Source organism: Phaseolus vulgaris, chromosome 7 (genome assembly GCF_051622355.1).
Source record: "Phaseolus vulgaris cultivar YP4 chromosome 7, ASM5162235v1, whole genome shotgun sequence".
NCBI classification, from domain to species: domain Eukaryota; kingdom Viridiplantae; phylum Streptophyta; class Magnoliopsida; order Fabales; family Fabaceae; genus Phaseolus; species Phaseolus vulgaris.
The window spans coordinates 3,708,762-3,726,302 of record NC_143504.1 but is presented as its reverse complement, the minus strand read 5'-3'; the positions used below and the strand labels follow the sequence as shown (position 1 = coordinate 3,726,302).

Genomic DNA, 17,541 nt, shown 5'->3' with positions numbered 1-17,541 from the left:
GTAATCCGGTAGCTAATTACAAATTTAAAAAATGACTTCCGAATTACGTAATCCGAAATATTATAAAGAGACACTTTTGGAAATTTGAAAACTTATGGAATTGCAAGAAGGAACAGTCCTATTCCATTTTTAAGTCCGTGTAAACCCAAAATATGTTTCATATACTTTTATATTATGAATTAAAGCACGTAAATTATAATGAAAAACCTTCAGTTCTTTTCTTATGGTTAAAATGTTTGTTTCAAGATTTTATATTCTTGATAATGTAATGGATAGAAATATTATAATTGAAAATTTATTCCTAGGCATGTCTAAAAATATTTTTGGTTAGTTTTTTTTTTTATATTTCCAAGAATACTTTCTAAATTTTAAACTAATTAAAATATAAAATAAATAAAAATTGTACTGGAGGTTATAAAGTCACCCATAAAAATATCATTTACTCATTCCTTAACACAACAATAAAAATTATACAGATAAAGAGATGTAGTTTATTGAGAACAAAACATATCCAAAAATATACATGATTTTTATAATCTTCTGATAAACAGAGAAATATAAATTTCATTTTTATATTTTCGAAAATGTAAAAGTTGCGTGAAAAAAGCGTTAAGTTCTTCCTTCCTACACTCTCACCTAGATATCCACTCCATTTTTTTCTTTATCTAAATTATTTAATCTACAATACTTTATCTTTACTTCTAAATTAAAATTAAATACAATTAAAATGATCATTATCACACTTTAAATTATTTATTGTAAATTAAAAATAATTAATGTACATTATAAAAAAATTATGAAATAGAAACTAATTTTTAGAGACTAAAATAATTAGTTGCAATAGTAACTAATTTAAAAACCATTTTAAAAACAAACAAAAAAATTGATTTCTAAATTAGTTTTTATTATTTGTTAAATAGTTTTTAAATTGGTATCTAATTAGCAATCAAGATTTTAGAAACCAAATTTAGAAACTAAATAATTGGTAGTTAAAAGCTTGATTGCTAATTAGATACCAATTTAAAAATTATTTAACAATAATAGAAACTAATTTAGAAACCAATTTTTTATTTAGTTTCTAAAATTGTCTCTAATTTAGTTACTATTTTAACTAATTATTTTAGTCTTTAAAAATTGGTTTTTATTTTATGATTTTCTTGTCTGATATGATTAAAATATTTATTTATTTATTATGAATTTCATAACAGTTTAACAAGTACTTTAGTACTTTAGTTTGATTACAAAGTTAGCCTTCATTAACGCCAAATTGTCTTGTTTTTTAGACAACTTTTTTCTTTGATACCTTAACAATGCAATGAATTTAATTTAATTAAGGAAAACTTTTTAAAAGTAGTAGGTAAGGTGATCAATAGAGTAATACAAATTTAAATCAATTATAATATGATCACAAGATTTTTAAAAAACTTCTGTCGATCATTCAAAAAGTTATAGGATACAAAATATTTGGATTCATGCTTCATGCTGCATGCTGCTCTTCAATTTATATTCCATGACATGGAATTTTGCAGATGATATGAAATTTGGTAGATATTACTCAATGCAAGATGAACTCGGTTTAGTCATACAAAAGAAAGAAGATTAATTCAATAAGTGAAAGGCAGTGATGTTGGGACCATAAATACAAATTTGAGTCAAATTAAAAATTAAATGCACAGACATACTTCAAAAGTGGCTTTCTTGCTGAGATGTCTGCTGCAGTTTTCAATAATAACCATTCTTACACATTTCTCCTGCATGACATCAGAAACTGATACGTAGCAACGTGAAGCCAAGAAATTTGATCCTCAGGAGTCAGCAGCCACTAAGTCAATTTGGATTGGTTTTAACCAATTCATTGATTGAGTGTAAATGCAGATGTGAATACTGAATTGACCTAAAAGTAGTTTGCTTAAAAGAATTGTTTTGAATGTCATTATGTCAATATTGTCTGTCATGTTTGACTTATATACATATATGAATAATGGCAATGTATAGATATGAGAATGGATTCTGAGTCTGAAGCCTATATAGACTGCTGAGATGGTGTTAGACCAATGACTGGGGATGTTGATCAATCTATGAAAATGCTGAGAGTAAACAACAGACCAATTCAAACTCAATTCCCAGTCTTTTCCAATACCAATTAAGAATTCACTTCACTTCTCATTTTGGACTATGTAACAACAACAAAAAATAGATATATATTCTTTGCAGGACTAGTTTTAGCATTCTTATTCTTTATGGAGGAAGTGGAAGAAGAAAACAGTGTGTGGCTACATGATAAGTATTTATAAAGGCATTGTCCCAAGATAAGATTAATGCATGACTTCATGGTAACGTGAGTTATATTGTTTTTTATGTATGTATTTAAACCTAAAAGAAGAAGACACGTGATATTGTAAACTATGTTAACTTGGTTTTTGAAAAACATGGACAACTTTTGTTTTCCACACCTTTTACCGAGTCTTATTTGAAGACTATAAATTATTTTATCTTCAGTCTTATATCTAATTCAATTCACTGCAAATACTGATAACCTTCAAATTCTGCTACCATACCTAGGTCCCCACAAAACCGAAGTAAGACACAAAAATGTCTTTGTTTTCAACCTTCACACGCACACATCCAATATATAAATATGACATTAATCTTGGATCAGTACTTGTCATTTTTTGGTATATCTGTGCAGATTAAGAGGGTAGTTAGCAGCTACAAAAATGAAGGGTTACTCTCTTGTAGTGGCATTTTTCACCCTCTTCGTGCTCTTGCTCTCATACTCCAACTATGTTGAGGCCAGAAAATCTCTCAAAGATCAATATTCTTCACCTTCCTTCATTGCTTTATTCATCAATCGGGCTTATTCTGGACCTAGTCACAGAGGGCGAGGTCATTGAAGTCTTTAACGTTCTTTTTTTTTCAAATTCTGTGAAATACTGTAATGTTTTTGTGGGTTTGAAAGCTGCTCCAAGTGTATAATTAATAAAAAACTTTTATTACCAATTTATTTCCTCTGTTTGATATTTTTTTTTCCGTATGATTTGCATGGTAATAACTAAGAAAAGTCCCTAGATCAAATGAAGAGCTGACATTATTAGTTCAACACTTTTTTGTTTCAAGCTCGAGCAAATATATATAGAGTCTTAGGCCTCTTGTGCGGCCATAATATGTTAGGAAATATCAATTGATTTTATTAATAATTATTCTTGTAAAAAATTGACTAATTATTTTTAAAGAAATCTCTTTTTTCAGTCACAATTTTGTGTTTATAAGATTGGAGATCCAAAGATAGATATGTTTGATTGTGTAAAAGCACATACACATGAAATTATATAGTACATAAATTTATTGACTCGAGACATGTTTTTGAAATCGTTGTTATATACGAGAATGTTATATTGTTGATGGTCTGATAATAATAATGATTTGATAACACGAGTTCGAATAAGTTTAACAAATTTTTCTAAGGTATATTTAGATTGACTCTCATACTATATTATTAGGTCATGGGTGTAGTCTGATGTTTGGTCATTTATGGGTTGTTTCCCGACCTATGTATCTAACATTATGAGGGAGCACAATTCAAGGGATCTCAATCAATTAACTTTAATTACTCAATTAAGGTATAATCATGACTAAAGGTGGAGATGTTACAATTCGATTTATATATACCATATTACGCTATACAACAAAGATCATCTAATATATGATCTAATCATCATCATCTAATAAACAACACAAGGAGTACTCTCAACTCCTATTTCATATTGTACTCATCATATTTATGCTCTTACTGACTTGAGCGTCGGAGTGTCATCGCAGGAAGAGTCCCTCTCATTTCTAGAAGGTCTTGCTCATCCAGATTCCGACCGACCTTAAGTTGACTAGAACATTATATAAAAATAAACTTTAAGTCTAATTCAACTTTATAAAATTGACTTATAAGATGAAATTTACACCGATTTATAAAATATTCTAATTGAATGTGAGATCTCCAAGCAACATACTTGTCACTGTCTCTTCTAGTGTTTTACCACTGAATCTTTTAGTTGGAGTTGTAATTAAAGTAACCGAAGTGGTTTGCCATTGCTAGGATTTATGGTCACTTTTCCATAGGCAGCGTCTTTTGTTTTGTTTCCTGTTCTATTCTTAAGTTTTTCTGATGTACAAAAACAGGGTTCTCTGTTCTACTCGGGCCTCCTCATGGCCAATTGAGCCCACTAAAAGCCTACTAAAGAGTTTGTTTTGTTAATGGATCAATGGGCTTACATAGAATATTTATCACAATTTCTTCTTGCACCGTATCAATTCTAATCTGCACCTATCACTTTTTGAAATTTCCAAAATTACCTTATTCCAGATTTAAAAATCTGGAATAGTAAATATAATTCAAAATAAAAAATATACATTCTAGATAAAAAAAATCCGGAACACAAAATTAAAAATGCATTTTGGATAAAAATTTTTGAAATTTAAAAATGTGTTATAGACATTACAATAAAAATCATGAAATAGAAACCAATTTTTAGATACCAAAATAATTAATTTCAATAGTAACTAAATTAGAAACCATTTTAGAAACTAAAACTAAATAAAAAATTGGTTTCTAAATTAGTTTCTATTACTGTTAAATAGTTTCTAAATTGGTATCTAATTAGCGACCAAGGTTTTAACTACCAATTATTTAGTTTCTAAATTTGCTCTCTAAAACTTTGGTTGCTAATTAGATACCAATTTAGAAACTATTTAACAATAATAAAAACTAATTTAGAAACCATTTTTTTTTAGTTTCTAAAATGGTCTCTATTGCAACTCATTATTTTGGTGTCTAAAAATTGATTTTTATTTCATGATTTTCTTATAGTGAGATATCTAAATTAGAATTTGTCTGAATAAAAGGGTTCAAAATTAATTTTTATTTACACCCTTCTTTTCTTAATATTATTTTCGTTATTTTAGAAGGACATTTTTGTCATTTTTAATAATAGGTTGGGTTATGTTGAAATTGATATGTTACAAGAAACATTTGCCAATATTTATTTATATTTATGATGTAGAGATGTAAGTTGGAGGTTGTTTTGACTTCTTCAAACATTTCTAAGAAACTTTAGATCTTATTAGTCAATATTATTAAAAAAAAAAATCATATTTTTTTTCACACGCGTATCATTATTTAAAAACAATTCAACTCAGCATATAGTAAATATGAACATTTTTATAAGATTAATATGACTTTTATAAAATTAAGTAATTTTTTCTTGATTAGATTTGTGTTGATTAAATGTCTTTTATTTGTTTTAATGAATTTTTCATTTAGGAGGTTTCCAATTTTGAGATAATTAATCTTAGTATTTTCAATATCGGATATTTCGATTTTGGGAGCAGGATATTCAACATGTTGCCTATTTAGTTGTTAAAAAAATAGTTTCTCAATGCTAAATATTCAATTCAATTTCCATACTATAATTTAATGATAAATATTATCTAATTAAGTGGTAAATTTACCCTTAAAAGTATATTTAAGAATAAAATAATCTTAAAAACTTAAAAATAATATTAAACTCGACTGCAAACAATGATTGTTACCATTACTTTGTATGTGAGTGCAAACAACTATTATTATGCAATGAAACCTAACTGCTATTAGTTGTAATACTTTGTTGACGAATGACAACAAAGTAAGAAAAAATTGAAGTGCCCATTTTCAACCCATATAGTCTAATCTATTGTTTTTCTCCCCCAATTCTTTCTTGTTCCTCCTGCACTAAGTAGTGGAGGAATGAATCGGATTCCTTTTTTTTTTTTTTTAATCTTTTTTACATGTTTCTCAAAATTGTTTCATGAAATTGGACATAAATTTCATTTATTCTTTACTGTATTACGATTGACGGACTAGCCAACAAGATTACAGTCAAATACGTAATTAGACAAGAATAAACCAGATTAAATGCAAAACATGGTTAAGGTGTAATTGGGCTTCCAACTGGACTCAAAGCAGATCCATAACAGCCAGAATCCATCCATAACAGTATAAATAAAGGGAGAGGCACAACACTCGAGGTAACTGTTCACTCCCTACTCTCCTGATACCTAATTCTTGAACTTAATTTATCATCGGAGTGTCTTCTCAGGCACATCCTCCATCGTGTTCAAATTAGAGGAAATTCAACCGAAAGAAGCCTACCCGAGAGATCGAAAAGACGAGGAGATTGCAACTGGAAGAAGTGTTCTACAAAGTTCTAGATCTGTAGGAACATTTACTAATATGATTTTTTTTTTGGATATCATAAAACCACGAATGATTAAGGGAGAAAAAGAGTATATCAATTATCTTTGGTCTCGGTTCTTAAATAATGTGAAACGAGAAGTATGTTAGGATCAATCATCGTATTTGAAGTATTACGATTTTATCCTCAAAAGACACCTTAATGAATTGAAGGAAGGAGTATATAAAATATTATTGACCTCGATTATTGACAGTACCGGAACAATTAAATATATCATTCTTTATTTGATTCACATTAATATATTCTTAATGATAAATTACACATATAAATTGGTCTTCTTTTTTCTTGATTAAATTAAGCTCTTTTTAGAAAATATTATTTTATCTATAAGTATATTGGTGTAAGTTATATTAATGTAAATTAATTTCTTGTAGAAACTAAAGACATATTTAAAGATATCAATTAACAGATAAAAAGATAAAATTAATGTACTAAGATAAACCAAAGTTAGATTGAATGAAACAATAGAGAGAATTTATTCCGTAGAGATGTTAAATAAGTGCACTTTCAAGCAAAAGAAGAGATAAAATGTTACGAATATTTAGGTGGGAAATGAGAAGAGTGTAATTTCTCTTTTTACATTATAAGTTATGAGAATAAATTATAATTATACATACATATTATTTTTTAAAAATAAAATGATTAGGAAAGGGGAACATTGACCTCATTACCATAAATGTGAATTTTTGTCAAAAAAAATTACTTAAATATATTTTAATTCATTTAAAATAAATGAGTTTTGCTTTTGAATCTTTAGTTAATAATTTTACTTGTTAGAATGTGTAAGATTTATACTATAATTTTATTTTTATCTATTTTAAAATAAATATTAAAAATATTGATTTCAAATTTTTAGAAATAAAAATTAAAAACAAATACTTTATAATACTACTTTCCAGTACTGCGAAGACCAAGACCATTAAAAGAAGACTTACTGTTCACAGTCTACACACGTCAACCACTTATCTATAAGACCACTGCTACCATTCTCTATTTTTTTTATTATTAACTTAATTAAGTTTTTTTGATGTCAAAATCTTAAAATCAGTGTTATTTTTTCTCTTTTTCAATAAATTTAATTTAATCAATGTTTCATTATCGCATTAGATTAAAAATTATGAATAGAATCAGTGTTATTTTTTCTCTCTTTCAATAAATTTGATTTAATCAATGTTTCATTATCACAAGATTAATAAATATGAATAGCATGGAAGTAAGGGAGGTCTTGTTTTGTATAAAAAGGAAACACCTAACTGAATCCTTGCACTGATCAACCGTCAACTTGTTCAACAAACAAAATCAAATATATAATCTAAATAATTTGGTAGAAAAACCTTAATTATTAATTAAATATCAATTTTAAAATTATTTAACAATAATAGAAACTAATTTAGAAACCAAATTTTTTTTAATCTTTAAAATAGTTTTTAATTTAGTTATTATAACAACTAATTATTTTTTTTTTTAAAAAATTGTTTTTATTTCATAGTTTTCTTGTAGTGATACCATTCGCTTATAGATGACTCTCAAGAAAGTACAATCTATCTAATTTCATATTTTTAATTTTCATATTGATAAGAACTTATTATTTTTGTTCTCCTATTAACTTAAGTATTGAAGAGTCTTTCTCAGATGAACCTCTTCTTTTACATTAAAAAGAGACCAGAGTATTTACTCTAAAAAAAAATATGCAATTCTCACCGAATTATACTCCAGACTATTTTCAATATCCAATTCTCACCGAATTTCATTTCCAAGAAGACTAACTTTGCTGAAAAAATTAAAAATACATCAGCACTATTTATTGCAATCCACTTTTTCGGGTTTTTGACCAAAACTTGTTCCTTATTATTAAAATGAGATCACTTTCTAAAGTTAAGAAATGACGTAACACAATTTTTGTTTAGTTACTGTGAACTAAAATTATGTAATATTCGAACAACTTTTTTTACAAAAACGATCCATTGTAATTGTGGACAAAAATTTGTCTCAATTTTGTAAAAATAATCCATTTTTTCATTTGATTTTATCTTATTTTAAATCTATTTATGATATTAAAAGATTGTAATTTTATTTTTTAATAGTCACACCTATCTTAAAACTTGTAGTTAAAAATAATTTATTAAAATTAAATTTATTACAAATTTCGTCAATCTTCAAAACAAACAATATTTAAAATATAATAATTAATTTTAACCATGTTATTTCAACAAATCTTATGTCAAAACACTTAAATACAAATATTTTTAAAAAATAAAAAAACAAACTTCTATGTGTTGCAGTAAAAACTTATTTTACACTAAAAATTAGTGTAAGTGACCCATACTGACAAGTTTGGCCCACTCTACCTATTGAGTATTTAAGAAAAGAAAAATTGACTTGAATATGATGACACACCCATTTGAAAATTCAAAGTTAGGTTGCGTACTTTGAAAATAAAAAATAAAAAATGAAAAGCATGGAAGTGAGGGAGCTCTTGTTTTCTATAAAAAGCAAGCACCAAACTGAATCCTTGTGCAGTGATAAACCATAAACTTGTTCACCAAAGGAACCCATAAGGCTGAAAACGCAACCATGATCAAACAGGCTCTTTGCTTTTTAGTATTCTTACATGCATTTCATCAAACACATGCAGTTCAGTACGCTGTGACTAACAGGGCACTGACAACTTCTGGTGGTGTAGCTTTCCGTGACAAAATAGGAGAACAATACGCGAAGCAAACACTTGACTCTGCCACCCAGTTCATATGGAGGATCCTTCAGCAAAGCAACCCCGCCGACAGAAAAAACGTGCAGAGGGTAAGTTTATTCGTAGATGACATGGATGGAGTTGCATACACTAGCGGAGATCAGATCCATTTGAGTGCAAGATATGTTGGAAAGTACAATGGGGATGTGAAGAAAGAGATTTCAGGGGTGCTGTATCATGAAATGGTCCACGTTTGGCAGTGGAATGGAAATGGTCGTGTTCCTGGGGGGCTAATTGAAGGCATAGCAGATTACGTGAGGCTGAAGGCAAACTATGCACCTAGCCACTGGGTCAAACCGGGGCAAGGTCAGAAATGGGACCAGGGTTATGATGTTACTGCTCGTTTTTTGGACTATTGTGAAAGTCTCAGAAGTGGGTTTGTGGCACAATTGAATAAGTTGTCGAGGAGTGGTTACAGTGATCAATACTTTGTTCAGTTACTGGGAAAACCAGTGGATCAGCTGTGGCGAGACTATAAGGCCAAGTATGGCAATATTGCCTAAGAGACCTATAGCTAAGAGCTTTTCAATTTAAAGAATAAAAGACTAATCACTATGTTTTTCAATAAAATTGTATCAGCTCTTAGATTCTGCTATTGAATAAATGGAAACTTTTATCCAAGCTAGAACAAGTTATTAAATCTTTGGGTTGTTGAATCTTCATTCCACCATGCTTAATTGATTTTCAATCCAAGAAACTATGGTGTTAAAATAAAAAATGAAAACATAGATGATGAAAGGTAAAAAATAAAATAAGTTAATACTAAAAGCAGAATAAAAGGTATAATAAACTTAGATATAAAATTATTGGATTCTGTTGGAGATCTCACATCGACTAAAGATTAAAGCCTTTCATTGTATATAAGTGGGTGCAAATCTCAATCTCATGAGTCGGTTTTATGGGATTGAGTTAGACTTAAAGTTCACTTCGTAATAGATTTTTTTTAAAAATTCGCACAAGTTATGTATAATCTGTGATAAGATATTATATATAATGATCTAATAATGAAATTTTTTTTCTTAAATTTTAAAGGTAGGTTGCTAATACACTCCAACTAAAATGTGGAAATTAAATATAAAATAAAATGTGGGGAGATATGATAGTTCTTTAATAATAAAAAGTCTGACAAAAACCTAAATTTAGTATAAAAGCATACTATAAATCCTAATACCTCTAAGTCACTGTGAGGCATGCCTGCAAGTTTAATAAATGCGTGTATGTTTAGATTAAAGTTGGAAGAGTTTAAGATATGCTTATTTTATAAATAATTTTTTTTATTTGATGTATTGAAATTTATTATTGAGCATTGAAATTTTCAAATAATTAATTATTATTTCCAGAAAAAAGCTTCACCTCACTTATATCAATTCCCATTCTTGACCTCACTGATGAAATGAGAGAGAGCCAGATGGAAAGAAAAATAAAATTTGTGAGGTTTCTTATATATATAATATTAATTTGACAATTATTGAGTTTAAAATTGTGATATGGTTAATGTAATTTTAAAATTGGACATGATAAGTTATAAATTTTCAAAGTCAAATTTTTCTTATTTTGATTGGTGTATTAATGTATATGAATGTTTAAAATCACTACATTGATGATTAACGTCATTTCTTTGCTTTTGGTTGGATTCTTGATTTGCAGGAGAGGAATACCCTTGGGGTACAACTATAATCATAATGGATGCTTGGAAAATGCAGTAGATAGCAAGGAGGCAAAGTCTTTCTTTTGAGCTGATACGCTTATAGTCTGGAACTGGACTAAGTTACAGGATTCCTTGATAGCTAATTTGGTTTATGTATTGACATCTTGTTGTTTTTAAGAGGTTAATTAAGATTAGCAGATATATGTGTAGAATATGTCTATGTTTAGGCATGTTATCTGGAAACCTCATTTCTCTAGCATAAGAAATTTTGTACATGGGTTGGAGTACCCCTAGTACTTCTATTTATTAAATCTTTATTGCTGATTAAAAAAATAAAAAATAAAAAAATGTAATTTTAAAATTATTTCATCTTAATAAAAAAAACAGTTGCTATAAAATTGTGAACGTATCAACCATCTTCTAAAATATTTATCATAAGATCTTATCTATTAGGTTTGTCTTCCCTATTTATGGAAACCAGCAAGATCTATGTTTTCTGACCACAAGTTACTGTGCCAAATGGCACACAAACTCTGAACCCCTAAACTCCAAAACAAAATATCATGTGGTTCCAAATGGCATCTAAATTTCTCAAATAACTCAAATTCAAGTTATTACATTTGACCAACACTTATAAACACCCCAAACCATAATATCAATATTTTACACATTGATTTTGTAAGGTACAGACTAAAATTAAATTGTATTAGTAGATATTAATTAAATAATTGCTATATATATTTATGCATGATTTTATTATATATATTATTTTAATTTTTTATATGAAAAATTAAAATTTCCATAAAAATAAAAAAATAAAATTTTTTAAACAAATAAAATTTTACCTAAAAATTAAAAAAAAAATCATTAAATAACTAAATTTAGAAACTAAATTAAATATTATAAATTAAAAATTATTATTATTTAAAGTAGTTTTTATTATTAATAACTTAATTTTAAAGTTAGTATCTAACTTTTTTTTTTATAACACTGTTTGTGTTTGAATCAGGATTGCAGCGTTGATGGAGGCGAAAGTGATATATTGACATAATTTTCTCTATCAACTTTTAGGTAGTAATCCAACATATTATATAAATTATTTAGTATTTTAAAATATAACTTAAATATAATATATATATATATATATATATATATATATAAATGAATAGACTTTAGAAAATACTTTTAAAAAAATGTTTTCTCTTTTCTTAAAAAATGTTCAATAGAAAAACAAATAAAGCATACATTTTTTTTTATAGTTATTTTAAAAACCGGTGATCACTACAATCACAAATCTTGCAACTTATGGTGATAATTTTTTCTAACATATAAATTTTAGAAAAGAAAATAATATAATATTTTTATATTTGAACATAAACAAAAAATAAAATAATTTTGTTTTGTGAGCAAACATAGCCTTGATTTTTGTTAGATTTATAACTAATCATTTAATTTTTATACTTGCATTTATTACATTTTAGTTTTTATATTTTAGTCTTCATATTTTTACATTCTGGTACTTTTGAGGTATAACGATTAAAATAAAGAGTCCACCAAAGTATAAAAAAACAGTTGATTAATCATAAATCATTAATTAATGCAGAGGAAACTTCCTCCTCCTACTTTTATTATTGAAACACTATTTACATTCCAAAAGGAAAGAAGAAAGAAAGTATTGTATAGATTATGTCGCCTCTCCATGCTCCTTCTTATTGGATTACGTCAAACGATACAAACACTAAAAACAACGTCAATGGCGTGGAACGACCACTTTTCCCTTGGCTTTTTGCTATATAAATCATCCAACACTATGGTTTTGCAATAACCAACCCACACTGATTCTCCAAGAGAAACCAAAAGTGTCTCTAAAACCAACCATGACAATGTATGTTGTCTGCTTCTTATTGTTCCTAGCTGCAATGCAAGGAACAGAAGCAGTGGAATACAGTTTCACCAACAACGCCCTCTCAACCCCTGGTGGCGTGCGTTTCCGTGACGAAATAGGAGAAGAATACACCAAGCAAACACTGGACTCAGCCACCCAATTCATATGGGGGATCTTCCAGCAAAACTCTCCTGCTGATAGAAAAAGCGTGGAGAAGGTGAGTTTATTCGTGGATGACATGGACGGGGTTGCATATACCAGCAACGATGAGATTCATGTGAGTGCAAGATACGTTAATGGCTATAGCGGGGATGTGAGAATAGAGATCACAGGGGTGCTGTACCATGAAATGGTCCATGTTTGGCAGTGGAGTGGTCCTACTGGAGTAATTGAAGGAATTGCAGACTATGTAAGGCTGAAGGCAAACTATGCACCTAGCCACTGGAAAAAACCAGGGGAGGGACAAAAATGGGACCAGGGCTATGATGTTACAGCTCATTTTCTTGATTACTGTGATAGTCTGAAGAGTGGGTTTGTGGCACAACTGAACCAGCAGATGAGAAGTGGTTATAGTGATGAATTATTTGTTCAGCTATTGGGGAAGACAGTGGATCAGCTTTGGCAAGAATACAAGGCTAAGTATGGGAATATACCCTAGAACAATGGTTAAGAACTTGGTCATTCAAAAATAAGCGACTATGTCGCAACCTCTTTGTCGGTTTGTATTACTTGTCGTGAGTTATGTTTCATCTGTTGTGAGTTATGTTGTTGTGACTGATTCTGATTGGTCAAATGTTTAAAATGATTATGCAGATCACAGACAAGTTAAAGAGAAGATACGTTTAGAAGATATAAATAATTACGAGCTATTCTATATTTTTATTGATGATTTTTATTAGCAGAGGCATGTAGAAAATATATAAGATAATACAAAGCCATAATACACCAGATTGATTTTCTTATATGGAAAGACGTAGCTGGACCAATTTATCTATGCTCGAGTTTCTTTTTTTGAAGATGCAAAATTCTTAATGAAAGGTTTAACGAATATATATTTTGTTACTTCAATTTTTTTTCATCCTTAATCTTAATTACTTAGATATTATAATCTAAAAAAAATGTTAAATCCTCCTAATAATTGTTTATTTATTTTCATAAATATTTTGGACTTCAAATCTTTGAAGATAGTATCACTAAGATCAATTACCGTATCCAATATTTTTTTTTTTAAACTCGAAACTCAGTACCCCGTTATAGTTTTGTGCTTTAAAAGACGGATTCACTACAAGAAAATCATGAAATATAAATTAATTTTTAGTAACAAAAAATAATTAGTTGCTATAGTGACTAAATTAAAGAACATTTTAGAGATTAAAAAAAAATTGGTTTCTAAATTAGTTTCTATCATTATTAAATGGTTTCTAAATTGGTATCTAATTAGCAACCAAGATTTTTGCTACCAAATTAGATACTAATTTAGAAACCATTTGACAATAATAGAAACTAATTTAATTTTTTTTTTTTTAGTTTTTAAAATGTTCTGTAATTTAGTTATTATAACAACTAATTTTTGTTGGTTTTTAAAATTGATTTTTATTTCATATTTTTCTTTATAGTAGATTAAACAAGAAAAATATATATAAACTTTCATTGTTCTAGTTACATTTTAAACTATTTATGGAAGATGTTTTCTGTCTTTGACACTTCTCACTAGATTGGACTATAGATCATACGACAATTACTTGGAATATTCAAAATGTGGTTAAGGAAACAAACATGCATTTAAAAAGAAGTCAATGGCGTGAACGACCAGTAGCTTCTCTATACTTTTCACTCAAACCAACCACCAAGACCATGCATGTCCTTTGCTTCTTAAAACTTATATTTATTGATAAAAAAATGTACAATTCTTAATTAAAATTATAACTTGTAATCGTTTTTTAGCTTATTTTTTAATTGATGATATATACTTTTAATTTATTCCGTAGTTTATAACTAAATTTTCTTTTAACATATATCTCACCTGTTGAAAACAAAGCATTTCCTTTACAAGATTATATGTTGAGCTTTTTTTTCAGCAATGTTTATAATAAATAAAAGAATGAAATAAATTGGCATTTTTTATCTATATATAAAGTCAATTTATACACGCCAACTTTTGTTTAGAATGAGAAGTGAATAAGAGACGAAAGGAAGAGAAAAAAAAATAAAAAATAGTTTTATTTTGTGAGTCATCAATTGTTTTACTCACATAAAAATAAGGTTTTGCGTGAAGGAATGGGAAGGGATCCTATATTGTAGAATTTTGCAATGCAAGTTTTCTCTTTTGCATTATAATACTTTTCAATACTGCAAAGACCAAGACCACTAAGAGAAGACTTCCTATTCACAGTCTACACACGTCAACCACGCGTTTCATATCTACAAACACCATTGCTATATTTTCTATTTTTCTTTTTTATCATTATTATTAATCTAAATGTTGGAGATCTCGACTAGAGATAAAAATATTTTATTGTGGGTGCAAATATCACCTCATGAGCCAGTTTTATGGGGTTGAGTTAGGCTTAAAGTTCACTTTGTAATATGGTATCAAAGTCATTTAAAGTCTATTCTAGCGAGTGTTTGTTGGGCTTATTGTGCCACCCGCTATCGAACCGTTATCGGATCACCCATAATATGTTGTCCCACGCACGAACTGTTACTCTCGGCATGAGGTGGTGTGTTGGAGATTCCACATCGACTAGAGATGAGAATATTTCATTGTATATAAATGCGTGCAAACCTCATCTCATTAACTGGTTTTATGGAATTGAATTAGGCTTAAAGTTCAATTTGTAATACTAACTGAGTTTTTTTTAATGTAAATTTATTTATAGAATCGTAATTAATATAAACATAACTTTTAAATCTCATGATGTAACATGTTTTATTAGTAGTTAATCTCATATTTAATAATTTATTGCTTCAAATTTTTAACATGTTTTCGATAATATTTACCAGATCGCTTCAGCCATGTAAATTTAAGATCAAGTCAATATTTTATACTTATATAATTTTGGTGGTACAAATGATTTCGACCTTATATAATATATAAAAGATGGTCAAGTTAACTCAAACTAACTTATTTTCACTCTTTAATTCATAAAGTCATTGTAATAATTCATTTAACCTCTCTACAATTTATCCCTGATCACCAAAATGAATTATTTTAAGGATTATTTTTTCTTTAAATTTAGAAACTGAAAAAAAATACTTTCAAATTTTGGAGAGAGAAAATATTTGACACAATATGTAGATAAAAAAAAATAAGTAATCATTACTAAATTAATTACACTTAACATGCAAGCTTCATTAGCTACATTAATAATACCTCTAATGATAATAACAAGAGATTAAAACAACATTTTTTGAAATCAAAGAGAGAGAAAACACTTTTAAATTTAGAAGAAGCAAAAAAATCCGAATTAAAAAGAATTAAAAACATAGTTAAACTCGAAATTTATTATAAAAATTCTGGCTAATTAGATTAATGATAACCAAATAATAATATATTTTTAGGTGCTTACTTAATATAAGATAATGGATCTTTCATTTTATGTTTTTAAGCATAACATAATCGTGCTTTAATTTTAAATTTATTTTTCGATTTGATAAATTTATATTTATATATATACACACAGGTGGATTTGATAAATTTGTTTTAATTGTGAATAGTTGTGGAATTCAAACCAAATGGGCCAATCCGATCAAAAGGATGAATAAATTGGATTGATTTATGTTCACCATAAATAAATATATATATATATATATAAGTTTTGTGGTTTATTTTTATTTATAAATTTGTATTGTTAATAAAAAAAATTATATATGAATTATACTGTTACGATGAAATTTTAAATTTATGAAATTATACTTTTTTTTATAAAGCAAGTTGCTTCGTGGTCAATTTAGTAGGTTGAGTTGAGTTTTTCAATTTATTAATTTGCCAATTAGCTTAGTGATACTGACCTCTTGATATTTTTTAATTTTATATCATGATGTAAAATATTAAATTGATTCAGTAAAATAAAAATAAAAAGAATATAATTTAAAGGATTATAATTTGTGTTATATTATTTGACTGATATAAATATGAACAAAAAATATAAATAACGTTTGAAGTTGATGCAAGTAAATTTTGTTGTATAACTTGTAAAATTAGTATGAAGATATGAATAAATATTGCAAAATAAAAATAGAGTGTGAGAAGAAAAATTCTAGCTTTTTTCGGTGTTTGTTGGAGGAGATTTTGGAAGTGTAGTGGAGATTGGTCCGCTGGAATTCGCTTTTGTTGCTCCAGTTGTGAAGTTGGTCTTGCGGAATCTTTTTGGCCGAAGAAAATGTCAAATTGGTTGTGAAGATGCAACGACAAATTGTCTGGTTCCTCTCTCTGTATAAAGAGAGGTTTCATCCACTTCACTCACACATCTTCACTTTCTCTTCATCTTTCGCATCTCACGCTCACACTTTCTCTTACATTTTCATCTTACTCTTTTTAGAGTAACTTGTTAATTCTCATCCTTGAAAATTCTCGAGAATTTCCTGTTCTAAGAACTTGCGTAATATGTCACAAATAAGTCTTTATGGACTCACTCAAAAAAAATTAATTTTGTTTGTGTTTTAAAATCTTATTTATTATATAACTAAGGTGTTTAACCATTGAAAAATACCATGTATCTGTACATATAATTAAATAAAAATGTTTAAGGATGTTATATATTAAATAACATGAGATATGTGTGATATTTTGTAAATAATAAATTTGTTAAATAATAAGTGTAAATAATGAATATATATAAATGTTGTGATGTATATATGAATAAATTTAAGAAAATCATTGAAATATCTAATTTCTAAAAATACAATAAAGTTTTCTTCTAATTGTAATATAGCTTTATGAACTTTCCCATTAATTTTTTTTTATAGATTTCAG

The 17,541-nt window shown here is 27.7% G+C and overlaps 2 protein-coding genes across 2 annotated transcripts; both read left to right on the top strand.

Moving 5' to 3' along the window:
- Window positions 1–8,779: 8,779 nt before the first annotated feature.
- Window positions 8,780–9,673, top strand: LOC137828651 (uncharacterized). Its single transcript, XM_068635309.2, has one exon. The coding sequence runs from the start codon at window positions 8,859–8,861 to the stop codon at window positions 9,534–9,536; it is 678 nt and encodes a 225-aa protein (XP_068491410.2). The 5' UTR covers window positions 8,780–8,858; the 3' UTR covers window positions 9,537–9,673.
- A 2,687-nt stretch (window positions 9,674–12,360) lies between these two features.
- Window positions 12,361–13,442, top strand: LOC137828650 (uncharacterized). The gene has a single exon (XM_068635307.2). It carries the CDS (start codon window positions 12,559–12,561, stop codon window positions 13,222–13,224), a length of 666 nt encoding a protein of 221 aa, XP_068491408.1. The 5' UTR covers window positions 12,361–12,558; the 3' UTR covers window positions 13,225–13,442.
- Window positions 13,443–17,541: the final 4,099 nt, after the last annotated feature.

Bases quoted from the DNA above. Each gene is read 5' to 3' on its own strand.
- LOC137828650 (XM_068635307.2), top strand. From the start codon at position 12,559: ATGACAATGTATGTTGTCTGCTTCTTATTGTTCCTAGCTGCAATGCAA.
- LOC137828651 (XM_068635309.2), top strand. From the start codon at position 8,859: ATGATCAAACAGGCTCTTTGCTTTTTAGTATTCTTACATGCATTTCAT.